The 19751-nt window shown below is 39.6% G+C and overlaps 2 protein-coding genes across 2 annotated transcripts; one reads left to right on the forward strand and one right to left on the reverse strand.

Moving 5' to 3' along the window:
- Window positions 1-781: 781 nt before the first annotated feature.
- LOC116162053 (probable cytochrome P450 6a14) lies at window positions 782-2797 on the forward strand. Its single transcript, XM_031475576.1, has 3 exons — window positions 782-2220; window positions 2263-2514; window positions 2560-2797. Exons 1-3 carry the CDS (start codon window positions 1233-1235, stop codon window positions 2721-2723), a joined length of 1404 nt encoding a protein of 467 aa, XP_031331436.1. The 5' UTR covers window positions 782-1232; the 3' UTR covers window positions 2724-2797.
- Window positions 2798-8663: 5866 nt separating this feature from the next.
- LOC116162412 (potassium channel subfamily K member 2-like) lies at window positions 8664-11219 on the reverse strand. The gene is made up of 3 exons (XM_031476027.1): window positions 11144-11219; window positions 9624-10304; window positions 8664-9406 (listed from the first exon to the last, which is right to left on the reverse strand). Exons 1-2 carry the CDS (start codon window positions 11217-11219, stop codon window positions 9763-9765), a joined length of 618 nt encoding a protein of 205 aa, XP_031331887.1. The 3' UTR covers window positions 8664-9406; window positions 9624-9762.
- Between the last annotated feature and the right edge of the window lie 8532 nt (window positions 11220-19751).

A 19751-nucleotide genomic window follows, 5' to 3' on the forward strand; every position in this document is an offset into this window, starting at 1 on the left:
TACATTGATGCTTGAATAAGATAAGGCTAGAATTTGAAGCTAACAATTGGAGATTGAAGTTAAAGGTTGAAGTTAAGACTTCAGATTGAGACTAAAAATAAAAGGTTGAAATGGGTCTCGAACTTGAAGCTTCAATGAATATGCAGATCAAGCATGATGCTTGAAGTAAAAATCTGAATTTGAAGTACTAATTTGACGTCTGAAAACGATCATAGTTGAATTTGACACTTGAACTTGAAGTTTGAAGCTGAAGGTTGAAGTCAAAACTTGAGATTGACAATAAAAATAAAAGATTGAAGTTTAAATCTGAAATTGAAGTTGATGCTTGAATTTGAAGCTTCAAGAATATGCAGACAGTCTTGATTTGGGAGAAAATGATACTTGAAATAAGAACCTGAAGTGTTAAGTTGATACTTGAATATGATAATGATTGAGTTTGAAGCTAAAAATTGGAGATTGTAGTTAAAGGTTGAAATTAAGACTTCAAATTGAGACTAAAAATAAAAGGTTGAAATGAGACTCGAACTTGAAGCTTTAAGGAATATAAGAGTAAGAATGATTTGGGAACAAATTATGTTTAAAGTGAAACCTTGAATTTAAAGTACTAATTTGACGTTTTAATAAGATCTTAGTTGAATGTGAAGCTGGAAATTCGAAATTGAAGTTGAAGATTGAAATGAAAACTTGAGATTGATACTGAAAATAAAAGATTGAAATTTAAATTTGAAATTGAAGTTGATGCTTCAATTTGAAGCTTCAACGAACAACTAAATCAAGTTTGATTTGGGTGAAAATGATGCTGAAATTGAAGTTCTAAGTTGACGTTTGAATATAAAGCTTGACTTTGAAGTTAGCAAAATTGAATTGAAGTTGAAGATTGAAGTTAAAAGTTGAGACTAAAAAAAAAGATTGAAATTTAAATTTAAAATTGAAGTTGCACTTGACCATGGTCCAGTTTGAACTATTGCACAACCTTGTAGTGGCAGAAAATCATCGAAAAGTTTAAGGTACTTGATGATGCACTAGTGATGCGGAAAAATATGTGCTGGTCCCTGCACGATTAGTAATTAATTTCTTCCTAAAACATGCAAATCATGTCACGCAATATAATTACCGGCGAACCGTTGAATGAGCAACCGAATTGAGGGTTTCGTGCGACGCTACCGTCTCATTATCCGATTGCGAATTTATATAAGTGAAATTTTCCAAATCACGTTCCAATTACTCAACGGATGGCGATCATTACGGTTTTGGGACTAGTGACAGCGTTGGTGGTGTGTTTGGGGTTGCTCTTCAAGGTATGTTTCACCTACTGGAAACGGAAGGGCGTCTACTCGCCGACGCCCGAGATACCTTTTGGCAACGCTCGCGAGGTCATCTTGCAGAGGGAGGATTTTGGGACCGGTCTGCGGAATTTTTACAACGTGGTTAAAGGGAAGGGGAAGAAGTTCGGCGGGTACTACTTCTTCATGCGCCCGATCTTCGTGCCGGCGGATTTGGATTTGGTGAAGCGCATCATGATCACCGATTTCGTTCACTTTACAGATCACGTGTTGCACGTGGATGAGGAGTACGACCCGCTTAGCACTCACCTGTTCGCGATGAAGGGGGCCCGTTGGAAGCAGCTGAGAATCAAGCTGACGCCTACGTTCAACCCGTGCGCTTTTGGGCTTGAGTGTAACAGCCTGAAGAATCCCGACTCCGAGTTTAGACATTACGGGAAAAAGTTCTTTGACACGAGCTTAAGAGACTCGATCATCCGACTGCTCACGGTAACTCTTCCAGAGTTCTTCACGATATTCCGAGTGAGATCGCATCGGAAAGACGTGACCGATTTCTTTATGAATGTTGTTCAGCAGACCGTCAGACATCGGGAGACTAACAACGTAATCCGCCCGGATTTCATGCACCTGCTACTCCAAATCAAGAACAATGTCAAAATTACTGAGAATGACGTGGGCGATTTGAAGAATGGAACTGCGGTCGAAAGCGAGGTGTCACTTACCTTGCCCGAACTGGCAGCCCAGTGCTTCGTCTTCTTCTTGGCAGGTTTTGAGACATCTTCAACCGCGACCACCTTCTGCATGTACGAGCTGGCCATCAACCCCAAGCTGCAAGACGCCGTGCGTGAGGAGATCGGGACAGTCCTGGCAAGACACAATGGGAAGATCACGTACAACGCCATTTTGGAGATGACCTTGATCGATAAGTGCGTGAACGGTAAGTCTGGTAGGATACGGTGCCATAACCTGTTCCATCTAGAAACCCTCAGGAAGTACCCACCCGTACCCGTCCACACGCGAGAGTGCACCAAGACGTACACGATCCCAAACACCGACGTCGTCCTTAAAAAGGGGAGCTTCATCTTCATACCCGTCTACGGCATCCAAATGGACCCAGACTACTACCCGGACCCCGAAAAATTCGATCCAGAGAGATTCTCCGACGAGAACAAGGCAAAGAGACACGCCTCCGCCTGGACACCGTTCGGCGACGGCCCCCGAGCTTGTATCGGTAAATCGCCCCAAATCTCTTCGCTCGCTAAACGCTCTCTTGCAGGTCTACGTTTCGGGATGATGCAGACCAAAGTCGCGCTGGCCGTACTCCTCAAGAACTGCAAGTTCGCGTTAAACTCCAAGACGGAAACGCCGCTAAAGATGGATCCGAGAAGCTTCGTGCTCTCGACGCTAGGCGGAGTGTGGTTGACCGCCACAAAGGTTTAGGAAATTTCCACCTAAGATAAGAATGAATGTTTTGTACTTACCAAGCTTGGTGTAGATAAATTGAATACCCACGACGATTAAAATTTGTCAATCAGGAAGCGCCCCCTGTCGACAACGGGTTTCCACAGGGTCCTTTTTTCCACTGTTTTTCCTGCTGTTGTTGGAAATCTGCAGGGGAGTATGGGACCTGCCCCCACTGAACTCCACCTCCCCCCATAACTTTTGATTGAGACGTCTAATCGAAAAAGTACGAATCGTTTTGGATTCTACGCACCAAAATTAATAAGAAAAAGTTTTTTCCCGAGAAATTTTGGTGCAGTCGATATTTGGTAAAAAAGGAAGGTTATACACTGCCTTTTTTTTGGCCCAAAAAAGAAAATTGTCTCATATCGACCGGAAAAAAATATTTTCTTATAGAATGTGGCCTGTAGGATCCATAATTTCAAACAGTTCCATGGTCGAGCTACAAGATCAAAAGTTACAGCCCTTTGAATTTTTTGCCGAAATTGGTTTTTTGCCAATAACTTTTGATTGAGACGTCTAATCGAAAAAGTACGAATCGTTTTGGATTCTACGCACCAAAATTAATAAGAAAAAGTTTTTTCCCGAGAAATTTTGGTGCAGTCGATTTTTGGTAAAAAGGAAGGTTATACACTGCCTTTTTTTTGGCCCGAAAAAAAATTGTCAGATCGACCGGAAAAAAATATTTTCTTATAGAATGTGGCCTGTAGAATCCATAATTTCAAACAGTTCCAAGATCGGGCTACTAGATCAAAATTTACAGACCTTTGAATTTTTTGTCGAAATTGGTTTTTCGCCCATAACTTTTGATTGAGACGTCTAATCGAAAAAGTACGAATCGTTTTGGATTCTACGCACCAAAATTAATAAGAAAAAGTTTTTTCCCGAGAAATTTTGGTGCAGTCGATATTTGGTAAAAAAGGATGGTTATACACTGCCTTTTTTTGGCCCAAAAAGAAGATTGTCTCAGATCGACCGGAAAAAAATATTTTCTTATAGAATGTGGCCTGTAGAATCCATAATTTCAAACAGTTCCAAGATCGAGCTACTAGATCAAAAGTTACAGACCTTTGAATTTTTTGCCGAAATTGGTTTTTTGCCCATAACTTTTGATTGAGACGTCTAATCGAAAAAGTACGAATCGTTTTGGATTCTACGCACCAAAATTAATAAGAATAAGTTTTTTCCCGGGAAATTTTAGTGCAGTCGATATTTGGTAAAAAAGGAAGGTTATACACTGCCTTTTTTTTGGCCCAAAAAGAAAATTGTCTTCTTCAGTCTTTTTAGTTGCCGCTCGATCTCCTCTCTTGTTATCTCATCCCTTTCAACCTCCTCTTCCTACCTCCCCTGTCTCCCTCCCACTTGTTCTATTTTCTTTTTGAATGTTTATCACCTTCCAAAATTGCTTCTCTTTTTTTATTTCCTTAATTTGTTCTTCGTATACTTTCTGTTTCTCCATCTTCGTTTTTTTACATTTTTTCACCTCTTTTTCCTCTATTTCCCCTGTTCATTGTTTCTTTATATCTATTTCTCTCTTCTATACATTCTCAGTCCTTTTTTCTCTCGCATCCTCTTCAGTTATTTGTTATTGCTTTTTTAAAACGCTCCCTAATATTATTCCACTCCCCCTCTGTACCCCCTCCTATTTCTTTTGATGGTTCCTCTCCACCGTGTCACTTGTCCATATCAGTATCTGCCTTAGTCTTTGCGTTTTTTCATTTCTTGATCTTCTTATCTTCCCATTTAAACCCAATTCCATCGGTTAGTGATTCGGTACTATCCTTGTTCCTATCGCAAATTTTCAGACATCATTTTGAGAGAGAGATCGTTGTTAGTTCCACCTTAAAAATCCCCTAGTTCAGCGGCATCTTTCATACAACCAATACTCCTACACGATATTCGTTTTCCCCACCAAACTGACCGTTACACTGCCCCCGCCCCACCCCTGCTCCCATATATGTGAATTGAAGTCCATGTCTACGTTCATATTTTCGTTAAAAAATCTCCAAACTCTCGTTTCTGATAAGTCCATTATCACTTTTCCCTCTATTGATTTTCTATCTTGTGTTCTTCTCATCTCTACCCATTTTCCTTTAATTCTTGTTCTCCCCGTTAATATTAGCCCCTCCTCCCATGTACCATCCCTCATTCCTTCTCTGTTAGAACTCTCAGTTTCTTCCCCTTCACTTCTACTCGTCCGACCTGTATTCCTTCCTTCTCTTCCATTTACTTTCCCAATTCTCTTATCCCATTTATTACCCCCGTTAATATACCTCATTTTGTTCTTCCCTTTCTTTGCCAATTGATTCTTCGTATATATTCGCTTGGTATACTGTTCTCTCTATCCATGATTCTACCACTCCCACGATTCCATATCCTCGTACAAGCTCCCAGAAGTGAGCGTCTACCCCTGCTACATTCCATAAGATCATTTTCATGTTGCCTTCCTCCATTTTTACTTTTTGATTTTCTCTTTTCTTCTGGTGTTTGTGTCTGTACGCTCCTTCGCCTCTCTTCCGCCCCTCTATCTTTTCTTTTTCCGTTTGTTTTTGCTCCAAACCTCGCCTTCCGTCTTTTTCCTCTTTGTTCTCACTCATCCTTTTTCTGTGGTACTCCATCTGTACATATTCTTCATCTTCTACCATTACTCTCCTATATCACCATCTTTCTTTCTTGACCTTTCCTCTTTCTCTCTTTAATTACTTTCTGTACCCTTCATTCTTCATAAAATCAGTTTGTCATCCATGTATATCCCGTTCCCCTTTAACCTTCCCCTTCCCTTCACAACTTTTCTCTCTACTTAGGTTTTTCTCTTAGTCATTCCTTTGCCATCTCGCTCTTTTTTCAATCTTCTTTACTTCCATTATCGATATATTATTTTTCTTCATATTTCTCTCATTCACTTCTTCATTTTTTCTATATGTTTTCTTTTTTCTTTCCCATTGCTCTTCCTTTGTCCTTATTTCCTTCCTGAATCCTTGCATTCCTCCATCATCTTTCTTTTCATTTTATTTATTTGCTCCTTTGCATTAGCGGCTATCTTTATTTCAATACTCTTCCCCTTTTGTTTCCCTCCCCCGTTTCTCCACAATTCTCATCCCCGACCGCGTAAAGGACTTTCCTCCCTCATCAACTAGGAGGCATTCGTATTGATATTCCTCTTCTGCTCGCCCGCTCCTCTTCCCATTCTACTAATCTCTGCTTATCTGCTCTAGTTTCTTCTATTCTGCAGTTCTGCGACCCTCATCCTGCCATTCTACTTTCATTTTTCCTTGCTTTTCATAAAAAATTTTCAAATTAAAAAAATTGTATGATCCCCCTTGAAACATGATCACAAGAGCGGTAAATGTTTAACAATTTGAGTGGTAGTTCAACACCAGGGGGTCTGGGGGTATGGACCCCCCGCTACACACAGGTATACATTGCGGAGAAGAAGAGGTATCGAAATTCCAATAGCAATTTGTGAGAGAGATTCACGGAATATGTCTTTCTTGGAATATATAGCTTTGTGCCCCCCCCCCCCCCCCCCAACCGGTCTTTTAGACTCTTACCCAAATTGCCAGCACTGTTGCGATCATTTCCATGTATGTGAATTGTCCGTCCCTATCTCCCTCTATATTTCCGTTTAATTCTCTTTTCTGATAATTCCTGTAACACTTCTCCCTCTTTGTTGCACTCTTTATGTCTTGATTCTCCCCCACAATATTGGCCACACCCTCTCATCTACTAAATCGTATATTTTATTTTTTAAGCCCTTTACTCTTTCTCTGCTGTAGATCCTTATCAGTCTCGTTTTCTTCCCCTCCACTTCTACTAGATTGACCTGTATACTTTCCTCCCTTTTCGTTTCATCTCTCCATTCCATTGTCACAATGTTTCCCCTTATAATATACCTCATTTTTCTCGTCCCTTTATATTGTCCCTCTTTGCAAATTGGATCTTCCATATGTATCCCTCGGTATTCTTCTTCTCCCAATTCTTTTTCTTCTATTCATGATGAAATATTATTTTCATTATGTTCACGTTTCATGCTTCTCTTCTCTTCCGTTGTTTGTTTCTGTACCCTCTCCCTCTGTTTTCTCTTTTGTTGCTAGTTTCTCCGTCCAAACTCCACCATTTCCCCTCCCGTTCTTTTCCTCACTGCTCTCACTAATTCTTTTACTTAGGTTCTCCACCTTCACTTCACCTTCTTGCCGGTTCTCTCCCTTTCCGCTACCGCTCTAATTTCTCTTTGTGCCCTTATTTCTTCATATGTCAACTAGTCATCTATGTTTATCCTCCCGCCCTTTAACTTTCCCTTTCCCCTCACAAACTCCCTCTTCTTTTTCCATGTTAGCTCGCTCTTAGTTTAAATTTTCTCAACGTTTTACATTCGCCTCTGCTTATATGTTTTCTTCTTCATTCCTCCGTCCTCTCTCCCACTTTCCCTTCTTCCATCTCTACTCCCTTTATCGTTATGTCTTCATTATTTCTCTTTTTTGTCTCTGATTTTCTTTCTCGCGTTTTTCATCCTTCTTCTTTTTCGTTACCCCATTGCTCTTCCCTTCAGATTTCCTCTCTTAATTCTCCTACTTCCTCAATGATCTTCTCTTTTATTTTATCTATTTCCTTTTTTGTCTTAATAGCCGCTCTTCTTATTTCATCCTTTACTACTTCCATCGATCCTCTGCTTTTCTTTTCTATTGTCATCTATTCTGCACCCCCCCCCCCCCCGCCGTTTTCTCTTAAGATCTTTTGCTTTTCTGTTCTGCTAGTACGTCTTTGTTTGCATACTTTCAACCCCATTCTGCTTTCATTTTTCATTTTCTTGTTTTCTTTTTTTCTATCGTATTTTAAAGCTCTCTGTCACTTTCCTACTTCTTCCCTGTTCATGTGGTGCCCAACTTCTGATCCTTGCTCATTCACTCCTTCATCATTTTTATTTTTTAAGTACACTGCAGCTGTTTGCTTGCCCCTTTTTTAATTTGCACGGTTCTCATGCCCTTTTCCGCTTTGCTCGGGACTTGTTCTGCTCTTCTTTGTTTTTTTCCTGCTTGGTTCTTCTTTTGACCGTCCTCTCCTCTTCTCCCTTTAGACACATTCTTACTGCCCTTGACCATTTTGATGCTTCTGATGCTCTACCCGTTTTTTATTTTTTCTCTGATCGACTTTGCGCTTGGCTATTGTACTCATTTGCTCCTTTTGCTATTAGCTCTTTAGCTTCTTTATTATTCTTCTGATATTCTTTTGCTTTTCTTCCGCTGAAACGAAGGGAACTTTTTTCCTACGCCTCTTTTGGTTGTCTTCATCTCCTTCTGTCCCTGCTCTAAGCTTTTGTGTCTCAGTACACTCTCATTATCGTGCTCTCTTGCTTCAACGCTCGTCTCCTTTGTGACACTCTCCTCTTTGATACCGTTTTACACTTTTTCAAACATCTTTTCGGTGTTCGGCTAGACGTTCTGTGCCTTTTGTTGCTGTGTATTTCTCCCCCTCCAATAGTTTCCCGCCCATATTCTACCCCCCTCTTCCGCTTCTGTTCTTCCATTTCTTTTCGGCTCCGATTCCTCGTTCCTTGCTCTTCCACTGGTCTTTATCTACCATCTTCCGTCTCTCTCCATTCCATGCATCGTGTTTTCTACTGTACTCATGCTTCTGCTCTGCGTGATTTCTACCTTGCTCGTTTCTTCTTCATTCCCTTTGTTTTTGTGCTAATTTTGGTTGGCTTCTGCTATTCATCTGCTACCCTCAGCCTTGTCCTTCTTCTGTATGCTTCTCTTTTTCCTCCTATCGCTCCTCTTCTGCCCTACTTTCTTTCCTTCTCTACTTCACGTGTCCTCTTATGGTATCTCTGAAACTTTTGGTTTTGAGTTCACGCGAACATGAAACGTATGACATCTTATTTACATTTATTTAAAAATATGAGCGCTTAAAAGTCGAGAATTTGTCATGAATAATACAAGTCATCCTTTTATAAACAAAAGAAAAGTATCAGAACATTTAGAGAATTTTTAAGTACTAATTGTATTTCAAAATTGGCTTAAAATTTACACTGCCGTCCGCCGTTTCAGTCAACCAAATCCAAAATCTATCACATTAATTAATAACAGTATACTTTAGGCAAACTTACAGGTAATATACAATCTCTTAAACGTTATTTACAAAAGGTAACGTACGCCACTGGTTTCCAGTCGCATAGACATAGCGTGATTATTTACACAAACCGCCACCTGTGGCGTTGTACAAAGACCTAAACTAGAGTTTCTCGTTTTTCATAGTGAAATCGATCACCCGGCAGATGTCGCACTCATTGTTCTTGTTGCACGAGCACCCGTCCTCGCACTTCTTGAGATCGTCGCAAATTTTGAAGTTCTTCAGTCCCTTTTTGAGATCGCGCTTGATCGACTTTAACGTCTCGGACGCGTCCAGCTCGAGAATCTCGTCCGACTGCTATCCGGCGATTGGTCACATGAACACGTCGGGCAGGTCGGGATTCTTGTTGCGCATCGCCATCTCGTCCTCGAACGTGACCATCTTCTCGCGCGTCTTCGGCGGTATCTTGCGGAGCGATTTGACGACGGTCGGCAGAAGCGTGGCGGCGGAGATCGGCGTGTCGCCCGACGCTCCGGCGATATCGAAGTCGCTTATGCTGCGAGGCACGAAGTACTCTACGAGAGGTTCGGCACCTGAAATGCAACCCAGTTAGTCAGCGTATTATGTTTCCCTGATACCTCGACCAAAAAATTTTTAGTATTTTCATATTTTGACTTTAATAATCCGTACGGATCTACCATGATTTGCAATTTCTAACGTATTTTGACCCTACTAACCCGTACGGATCTACTACGACTTGCAATTTTGTAAGGTTTTTGGTACATCCCATGCTCTCAATTAGATACTGACCTACTGATCTTCTCCCCGGAGTGTTCCTTTGAAAGCTACTCTTCCTCGGTAAACTATTGTGTTGTAAAATTGGCAAGATTTTCTTAACGGTAGGCGGCGTAACAATAGGCGGCGGCGCGCCCTCCGTCTTCGGCCTTTGTCAGGAGCCGACGACGGCCATTTGAACCTCCTCGCGAACCTTAACCGCCTCGCTTTTGGCACACGTCGCTCCAATTAATCTAAATAGGCTAATCACTTGGTCTTGTACTAAACTAAAGCACATGGCCACTAGCGCCATGCCAACTAAGATATAGGCCGACGATGCGCATAATGAGACATCCTCGTAATTTTGGCCCGGCATCAGATCACCAAATCCTATGGTCCCCAGTGAGGTGAAGCAGAAGTACGAGCCCTCCAGTATGCTCCAGTCTTCGAGGCGGTGGAAGAGGAACGCGCCCAGGCCGATGTAGCCCACTATGATGAAGAGGCATAAGGTTATGGGGACGCGTATCGACTTCGTGCAGGAACATTGCGGCCGTTTCAACGTTGTACCGCACACCCTTCCGTACAGTCTACGAAAATTCCTCGAGAGCAGATCTCCGGTCGTCGACAGGTAGAGTAGCATCAGGGGGATGCCCACGAGCGCGTAGATAATTGTCACGAGCTTCCCCCAGACCGTCTTCGGCGAAACAGAGCCGTAACCTGCAACAAAGTTACTAAAATTGTAATACAATAAAGAGATTTTGAATATCGCACGTGAAAGCAAAAGGGGGATTCGCGACGGGAACACTACGCGAAAACCGATAGGTACAGTTCCGTTTCGTGCGTCACATTCTCAATTACGCAAACCGATCAAGTGCGACCACTACCTCCAGGGATTACGGCTAGTAATTCTCAATTTAGGACGGAAACCGGATTTGAACTTCAATCGGATCAGTCATTAGTGCGCTTGATATGGACGACGTCTCTCATATCCGGCTGCAAATGTAAACCAAACTTCGCAAACACAGGAAGTCGAAATTAGTGTCTTAGGTAATTACGAAATTAGAAACCGAACGATCCGATTCGTTTTTTCTGCTAAAAATTAGCTGGAGGTAGCAAAGGTAAAAATTCAACAACACCAACGACTGAACTTTTGGGTGAAAGTATAATAACAGGATTACTTTAATGCCGAACGTGCCGAAACTGATAGATTTAAAACCAGTAAACAAACATAGGCAAAGTAAAGGGTTGATGGGGACCTTATTTTAAGGTCGAGCGAGCACAAATCTAGGCGGAGTAACTCAAACCTATTACTCTACCTAGGTTTGTGGCGCACTCGCCTTCGGATCCCTCGGAACTGGTCTCACAGTTGTGCAATGAATGAGAGTGTGAGATCTCTACTGTAGAGAAACTCGTGGCAAACCTCCACTAGGTGTGTGGTTTCACAGTTATCATATAATAGTATTTTCCAAAAATCCCTCCCTTTTAGTTCCCACTTTTTCCCAATTTTACAAAACACGCCTACAAAATGGCTGCTAACCGTTTCAACGGTAACCTACACTCGTTCGGCCAATAAACTTCGTCCTCTTGGATCAATCCTACGTTTAAAAAGCAATTAACCAGAAAAAACGGCATCTGCACTGCTTTATCTCTGACAATTTTTGCTAATTTTCAAGTCTTCCTAAATTGTTCTCTACTTTGGTTTTCCATGGCTCTGAAGTAGCGTAAGCGACTTGCAGATCCCCCTGTGCCCTAAATGCCAAATTTAAAAAAAACACACAAAAGGGCGCAAGAACTCAAAGGATCAAGTACTCAAATATCCAAAGAATCGAAGACCTTTGGCTTCAAGGACCCCAAGAATCGAAAACCAAAAGTCCAAAGATTCAAAGATGGTCGAAAGATCGACAAATCGAGGGATACATGGATCTCAGAATCGAGGGTTAGGAGATTCAAGGAATCGAAAACCCAAAGGCTCAAACACCTGTAAGTATACTCCAATGCTTGCGACCATTAGGATTTAAAATCCATAAGCCGCCAAACATTTCAAATGGCTAAGTTCTAAGGCTCCTAAGACTTCTGCCAAGTTCACTAAGATACCCAGGATTATACTGGGGGAACCACATATTTCTTAAGACCAAGTAATCAACTGCCCAAACACCGAGAGCCCAAATGGAGTACAAGCTCAAGAGTTCAAGTGAATAAGGACCCAAGGACACAAAACTGGGAAACCTGCGGCAAATACTTCAAGACTCAAACATTCTAAGTCTAAGGCCCCTAGGAATGTTTTTTCCCGGCCGATCACAGACAATTTTTTTTCCAGGCCAAAAAGAGCAAGTGTATAGCCTTGATTTTCTACCGAACATGGACTACTCCAAAATTTGTCAGGAAAACACATTTTCTTATAAATTTTGGTGCGTAGAATCCAAAACGATTCGTATTTTTTCGATTAGACCTCTCAATCAAAAGTTATGGACAAAAAACCAATTTCGAAAAAGAACTCAAGGGGCTGTAACTTTTGATCTAGTAGCCCAATCATTAAAGTGTTTGAAATTATGGGTTCTGCAGGCCTAAATCTATAAGAAAATGTTTTTTCCCGATCGATTTCAAACAATTTTTTTCCGGCCCAAAAAAAGGCAAGTGTATATATAGCCTTGGTTTTTTACCGAAAATCGACTACTCCAAAATTTGTCAGGAAAACACATTTTCTTATAAATTTTGGTGCGTAGAATCCAAAACGATTCGTATTTTTTCGATTAGACCTCTCAATCAAAAGTTATGGACAAAAAACCAATTTCGAAAAAGAACTCAAGGGGCTGTAACTTTTGATCTAGTAGCCCAATCATTAAAGTGTTTGAAATTATGGGTTCTGCAGGCCTAAATCTATAAGAAAATGTTTTTTCCCGATCGATTTCAAACAATTTTTTTCCGGCCCAAAAAAAGGCAAGTGTATATATAGCCTTGGTTTTTTACCGAAAATCGACTACTCCAAAATTTGTCAGGAAAACACATTTTCTTATAAATTTTGGTGCGTAGAATCCAAAACGATTCGTATTTTTTCGATTAGACCTCTCAATCAAAAGTTATGGACAAAAAACCAATTTCGAAAAAGAACTCAAGGGGCTGTAACTTTTGATCTAGTAGCCCAATCATTAAAGTGTTTGAAATTATGGGTTCTGCAGGCCTAAATCTATAAGAAAATGTTTTTTCCCGATCGATTTCAAACAATTTTTTTCCGGCCCAAAAAAAGGCAAGTGTATATATAGCCTTGGTTTTTTACCGAAAATCGACTACTCCAAAATTTGTCAGGAAAACACATTTTCTTATAAATTTTGGTGCGTAGAATCCAAAACGATTCGTATTTTTTCGATTAGACCTCCCAATCAAAAGTTATGGGCAAAAAACCAATTTCGAAAAAGAACTCAAGGAGCTGTAACTTTTGATCTAGTTGCCCAATATTCAAACTGTTTGAAATTGTGGATTATACAGGTCAAATTCTATAAGAAAATGTTTTTTCCCGGTCGAGCTCAGACAATTTTTTTTTCAGCCCAAAAAAAGCCTTGGTTTTCTACCGAAAATCGACTACTCCAAAATTTGCCGGGAAAACACTTTTTCTTATATATTTTGGTGCGTAGAATCCAAAACGATTCGTATTTTTTCGATTAGACCTCCCAATCAAAAGTTATGGGCAAAAAACCAATTTCGAAAAAAGAAAAAAAAACCCAAAAACTTTGAAGCTCAAGGAAAAGACTCAACATTTTCCAATGAAACGATTAATTTTCTTGAGCGCAACAAATTTTCCTGGTGAATGGTTCTGGTTTCTACGGATTTCAATTAATCGACGTAAAATAATGGAAAATTTGAAAAACTTAGCAGACAGTGTCAAAGAAAACTGCTATCGCACTCTACTTATAAATTAAAACCGTTTCCCACTTACGGGAATATAAACTGAAAGACCTGCTTTTCCAATAAAAACCGAACGGAAATCAGGAAAAAATAAGGAAATGCTTTCAACGCGCTTAAAGTTCACGCAGTGAATGGCACATTGACGCAATCTTCATTTGCGACAAACGCGTTTTTTTTTCCGGATCGGATTGTTGTCGGAGCGCAACTACGCCCTTGCGACCAACAAACACGCCATTAAATCCCCACCCTACGCGGCCGGATGGGTTATTGAGGGTGAAGTGTCGGGCGCAATTCGGAAGATGGGGCTTTACAACTTCGCAAATTGGGTGCGCCTTCGAGAGACGTTTTTCTCTTTTTCAATACAATCGTTTGCACAATCCCCGAAAGTGAATAATACGAGGAGCGATTCGATAAAATTCCAGTATTGATTTCTGAATGAAATATTCATCGACGCAGTACGGGGATTTTAGTTTTCCCTCTTTACATTAAACGAAATGTGAAGTTGCAATATTTGAATCGCTTATTCAATTCGAACTTTGTTCTTCACGTTAACCTCCACTCTAATCCTCTTTCGGTTATTGAAAATCGTTCAATTGTGTTGATTTTGTACGCTAAAACTGTTAATTTTTTAATTTTCCTCCCAAAAAAAATGTCCTGGTCTGAGACTCGAACATCTGTCCGCTGCTTGAAAAAACCGCGCCGATTCATTCTGTCATCAAGGTTTTTGATTGTTAGACCTCTTTGATTTATGTGCACTTGAGTATTTAACCCCTTGTATCCTAAAGCGCTAATTTTAAATATCCCAAGATAAAAATTGATACGTTACCTGAATTATACCTTTAAATCAATAAATATTGTCAAACGCAGGTAAATGCTTTATTTTTTTAAGTGTTTAAGTGTTTACAAACCTAGGCAGATTAGAGGTTTGACTTACCCCATCAGACATTTACTCTGCCTAGGTTTGTGTGTGCCTTCGACTCGTTCGACATTGCCTGTGATTACATTTCGGTGCAAAAGTGATCTGGGAATCAATACTTGAAAAGATCTTTGGTATTCAATTCTCATCAACGATCTTTTAGCAACCAAATTTGTATCAGGAGAATAAATGATATATTTTAAAAGAGGTTTTTCACCGTCTTGAGCTTCTGTGATCCTAATATAATTTTTAGAACGCTCAACAAAGTGTAATGGAGTAAATTTCACTCTCTTACTGTTTGCCTGATTCTGAGTAAAGTATTCCCAGTATCTCCAAATGAGTGATTCTGTCTCAAGTTTTATAGAAGGGCAACGTGCATCAGATGACCAATAAGAAAACGCCTTAACCTAAAGTTAAACCTTGCGTTTCTGTGATCTACATGTACTAGGAGAACGTGACATGTGAAAAACTGCGCTTAAGCAAAACACATTTGTTTGTGTTTCTGTGATTCTGATAAAGTCACTTTCAAAACAAATCATGGATGACGTAACGCATAAAACCTGTCCGTTTAAGAATATTACATTGCCTTGTTCTTCTAGAATCCTGCTCCAAAGTCCTTAGAAGGAAAATTTGTATCAGGAGAACAAGAAAAGGTGCCTGTTAATCTGTAGTAGACCCTTTCGTATTTCTGTGATCCCGATACAATGGTCCTGTATTCGGATCAGGAGAACATAATATGTGAAAAGGATGTATTTATGTTATGTCAACGTGATATTCTCTTACGAGCGGAATCTATATCAGGAGGTACAGTACTTCAAAAAACGCTTGACAATCACTTTTACACGTTCTCACATTCCTGTGATCCTGATATCTGATTTGCACTAGTAGAACGTAGCACAATGTTTCGAATAGAAATTTGTATAGTCTAAAGAAAGATTTGTATCAGGAAAACAGAATATTCAGAAGATGCTCTGTCACCTTACCCAGATACAACACGTTACATGAAGAAAAGATAATGACTATATTGATAATTTTATGTGACCTTGATACGAGTTAAATTTGTATCAGGAGAACATGGTTTTTAGTATGTTACACCTTCTTGCATTTCTGTGACCTTTTAGTGGTTGCCTGATTCTGAGTTAACAATTTCAAATTAGCAAACATATCTTACATTCTCGGGTACTAAAGTGATTCTGTTTGGATTTTTTTAGTGTGAGCAACATGTATACGTGAAAAGATCTTTGTTACTCAATTCTGATAAAAATTTTATGTGATCTTGATACATCTTTTAACATGGAAATTTGTATCAGGAGAACACAATAAATGATAACACATTTTAAAAGAGGTTTTTCACTGTCTTGAGCTTCAGCTGTGATCCTTTTATCATTTTTAGAACACTCAAAAAGGTGTGATGGAGTATACTTCAGTCTCTTACTGTTTGCCTGATTCTGAGTAAAGTATTCCCAGTATGTCCGAATGAGTGATTCTGTCTAAACTTTTTTAGAAGAGCAACATGCATCAGATTACCTGGATAAGGTAACGTATAAAACTTGCCCGTTTAAAATAATACATCACACTGTTCTCCTAAAATCCTGATACAATGCCCTTTGAAGGAAAATTTGCACCAGGAGAACAAGAAAAGGTGCCTTTCGTATTTCTGTGATCCCGATGCAAGTATCCTGTATTAGAGAAATTGGGATCAGGAGAGCATAATACGTGAAAATGAGTTACTTCCTTGTATTTCTATCCCACCCGCGATATTCTTTTACTAGCGGAATCCATATCAGGAGAATACAGTACTTCAAAAGGCGCTCGACAATCAATTTTACTCGTTCTTACGTTCCTGTGATCCTGATATCTGATTTGCATTAGTAAACGTAGCATGAGGAAAGATGTTCATTACAAACTTTTTCGCGCTTTTCTGCTAGGAATACCACAAGGTTTCGAATAGAAATTTGTATAATCTGAAGAAAAAATGTATCAGGAAAACATAATGTTCAGAAGATGCTCTGTCACCTTACCCAGATACAATAATTTTCATGAAAAGAAGATAATGATAATTTTACGGAACCTTGATACAAGTTAAATTTGTATCAGGAGGACATAACACATGGGAACAGGGTTTTTAATGAGATTTTACACCTTCTTGCGTTTCTGTGACCTGGTTCTGAGTTAACAATTTCAAATTAACAAACATATTTTACATTCTCTAGCACTCGAGTGATCCGGTTTGGAATTTTTTAGTAGAGCAACATGTATCAGAAAAATACCTCCTTGCGTCTTAGTAACTGATACAACTACCTTGATGGGAAGGGTGTCATGGGAGAATGTAATAAAATGATTGCACTTCATTAGTCATCATTGAACCATTTTTAGAAGGTATACTTGTATTAGGAGAACATGATACGTGACCCTTTCCTGTTTCTGTGGTCCTCATACTATCGTATCTGGATAAATTGGTGTTAGGACAACATGAAAAGGTACTACTCCTACTCGTAATCGTGTGGTCCTGACACAACCTTTCTAAATCTTATTACTCTTAGAAATCTGCGCCAGTTTTGGAACCGCTGGAACTTGTTTGCAACTTGTTTTGCAGGAATATTTCGGGGGTATTGAGAATCCTTGGAATTTTGGTAATCATTGGATTGATATATCTGTAGTTACTGGAATTTTTACATTTAGATTATAGAGTATACTATGGAGGCCTCTGGTGGAAAGTATTTGAAACCTGTGTAGAATAGTGGTAGAGCGTTGAAATAAAATAAAATAAAATAAAATAAAATAAAATAAAATAAAATAAAATAAAATAAAATAAAATAAAATAAAATAAATAAAATAAAATAAAATAAAATAAAATAAAATAAAATAAAATAAAATAAAATAAAATAAAATAAAATAAAATAAAATAAAATAAAATAAAATAAAATAAATTAAAATAAAATAAAATAAAATAAAATAAAATAAAATAAAATAAAATAAAATAAAATAAAATAAAATAAAATAAAATAAAATAAAATAAAATAAATAAAATAAGAGAATACTAACACCGGAAACCAGAATTTGAAAACCTTAGATGAACCTCAACCTGAGCCCGAAACAAGAAACTTGAAGTGTAAGATGTAAATAAGTAGTAAAAGTGACAGTTTAGAAGCTGTGCAGGACGATAACATCGCCTTACCATACAAATTCATCACGTCTTAGCCAGAGGAAACCAAATTTGGATTCGAAAGCCCTTACTCGTCTGGTGGCGACTCTTTGTACAGAATCTCATTTAGCGCTGTAGCTGTAAGGCAACTGCTATTCCACTTCACTGTTTCCAGCACTTTAATCCTCTTGGTCGATTCGCACGTTTGTAGAGCTGAAGATGGAAACTTCCTGGTTCTTCGCGTGTCGGCTTGAGCGTTTCTTTACTAGGGAATGTTTTGCTTTTCTCTAAAACAAATTGCTCTGGAAGACGCTCATCCAAACCCGCCAGCTTTCCCGCTATCACCTAAAACCTTGCCGATGTGACTAATCAGGGTTGTGAGCTTGATTTTACCCTCTTTCTTCATGGAACTCAAAGCAACGAGAAAACTTTTGCCATTCTTGCTGGTATTTGTTGGGTATCGTGCTATCGCAGTGATAAACTCCGGTCGCTTCCTGCGGAGCATCGCCTTCCCATACAAATTTATCACGTCTACTGTGTCATCGAAGTGTAATACTAAAAGCTATTCAGATGCTTGCACTTTAAAGACCCGTCGACTCTTCTATCTGGGCCGAACAACCCCGTGGTAAAAGTCTCATTCTGAATTTTAAATTCGGTTAAGAGTAACTTAAAGGAGAAGATCGTGGGTGTAAAAACCTCTTTTGTTTAATAAACAACTTTAACAAACTTGTGAATCGATTTAGCACACGGTATCTCTACGTATTCCAAACACTAGGAAGCGCGGGGGATGCGAACGGAGTTGGCAATATCGCATTCGCATAACATCCCCTAATTTACATATTTACGCCGTCGGTTTTTAACTTGCGGCGGACGGATTTTCTTTTTGTTTTTAAAGGTGCACGTTTCGTCTGCCGTCGCGCGACACGGAAATTTACATGAATCCCTGTCAAACGGACCGCCGGTCCGCGTAAATTGTGTGCGAGATGACGCGGCGGCCAGAAAAAGTTGATTAAATCGAGTGTTTCAAATACAATGGAGTCGAGTGTTGCACATAAATCTCCATTTTAATTATTAATTTCATTTCGCTTTATTGCGTGGGGCGGTTTTGGGGGTGGGGGGTTGCGGCGGGGTTGTACATTGTTTTCCATTGACCAAATTTGATTTATGCGGTTTCGATTTTTAAGAATTCTGCTGTCTCGCGCCATAAATAAGGCTCGCGGGAGCAGTTTTCCTCCAAGATAAACGATTGTAAAATAATGGAGCTTTGCTTTATAGAATCGGGAACCGACGAACGATGGAGGAGCGTGGAAGGCTTGCAATTCGCGTTTATGACGTCCTGTACGTATTCCATTAGGTACAATGTAGTTTTCGCTACAACTTGCTTGTCAGTCTTATTGCTGGGGTTTTATACATCCGGAGACGCTTTCATCTAAGCCCGTTGAAACATGGATGAACGCTACAGTGTTACATTATTCAGCGATATTTAAATGAAACGGAATTGCTGAAGTCAAAAATCAAACTGAACAAAATTCGATAACGGGCAAAGTTACATATCTTACTGTGAAGGGTTGCGAGGATAATGGAAGTCAAAAACCGCCACTCCTGCATCTTGCATTATTCCACTGGACCATTGCTATTACTATTTCAGCTCAGAGTCCCTTTAGTGCGGCCATTGCACCCTTTGGCTCTATCTAAAATCTTCCTGGGACGAGCATTCCTTATGTCTGTGTCTTCATGTTGCACAGTGCATGCAGAGGTATTTTGTCTTTCTCTAAATATGCTTTGCTCGCTCCTACTGCAGTGCCTCCAGTTCTCGAATATAACACCCGATTACACCACACGTTCCGGCCGGCACGTGCACTTTCATCTAAAAGCATTGGTTTACTCACTCCCAACGGGGGTGATGTAGCGATATGAAAATTAAAGTAGCAATGAATTTTATTCTGATACTTTTATGACAATTTTGTATTGGGAGAACATGAACACAGAAAAGGATCTGCAGGGATTTTTGACCTGATAAAGATAGAGGTAGAGAGACATCTACCAGCTCTACGTAATACTTTAGAACTATAGAGCGGAACAGAAAAAAAGTTGGCAAAGGTACCTGTAGAGGGCAGTACGAGCATTAAGAAAAACATGTTGGATACAAGCATAGTCAATTCGCTTCTAGCTTGTAAATCACCAACCAAAGAATTTTAAAGTC

The sequence above is a fragment of the Photinus pyralis genome, unplaced genomic scaffold (genome assembly GCF_008802855.1).
Source record: "Photinus pyralis isolate 1611_PpyrPB1 unplaced genomic scaffold, Ppyr1.3 Ppyr1.4_LG10, whole genome shotgun sequence".
NCBI lineage: Eukaryota > Metazoa > Arthropoda > Insecta > Coleoptera > Lampyridae > Photinus > Photinus pyralis.

Coding starts and splice junctions, on each gene's coding strand:
- LOC116162053 (XM_031475576.1), top strand. CDS start 1,233: ATGGCGATCATTACGGTTTTGGGACTAGTGACAGCGTTGGTGGTGTGT. Junction 2,221..2,262: donor GATCGATAAGTGCGTGAACG/GTAAGTCTGGTA, acceptor TGTTCCATCTAG/AAACCCTCAGGAAGTACCCA. Junction 2,515..2,559: donor CGGCCCCCGAGCTTGTATCG/GTAAATCGCCCC, acceptor GCTCTCTTGCAG/GTCTACGTTTCGGGATGATG.
- LOC116162412 (XM_031476027.1), bottom strand. CDS start 11,219: ATGCCGTTTTTTCTGGTTAATTGCTTTTTAAACGTAGGATTGATCCAA. Junction 10,305..11,143: donor AGTTTATTGGCCGAACGAGT/GTAGGTTACCGT, acceptor ACTTTGTTGCAG/GTTACGGCTCTGTTTCGCCG.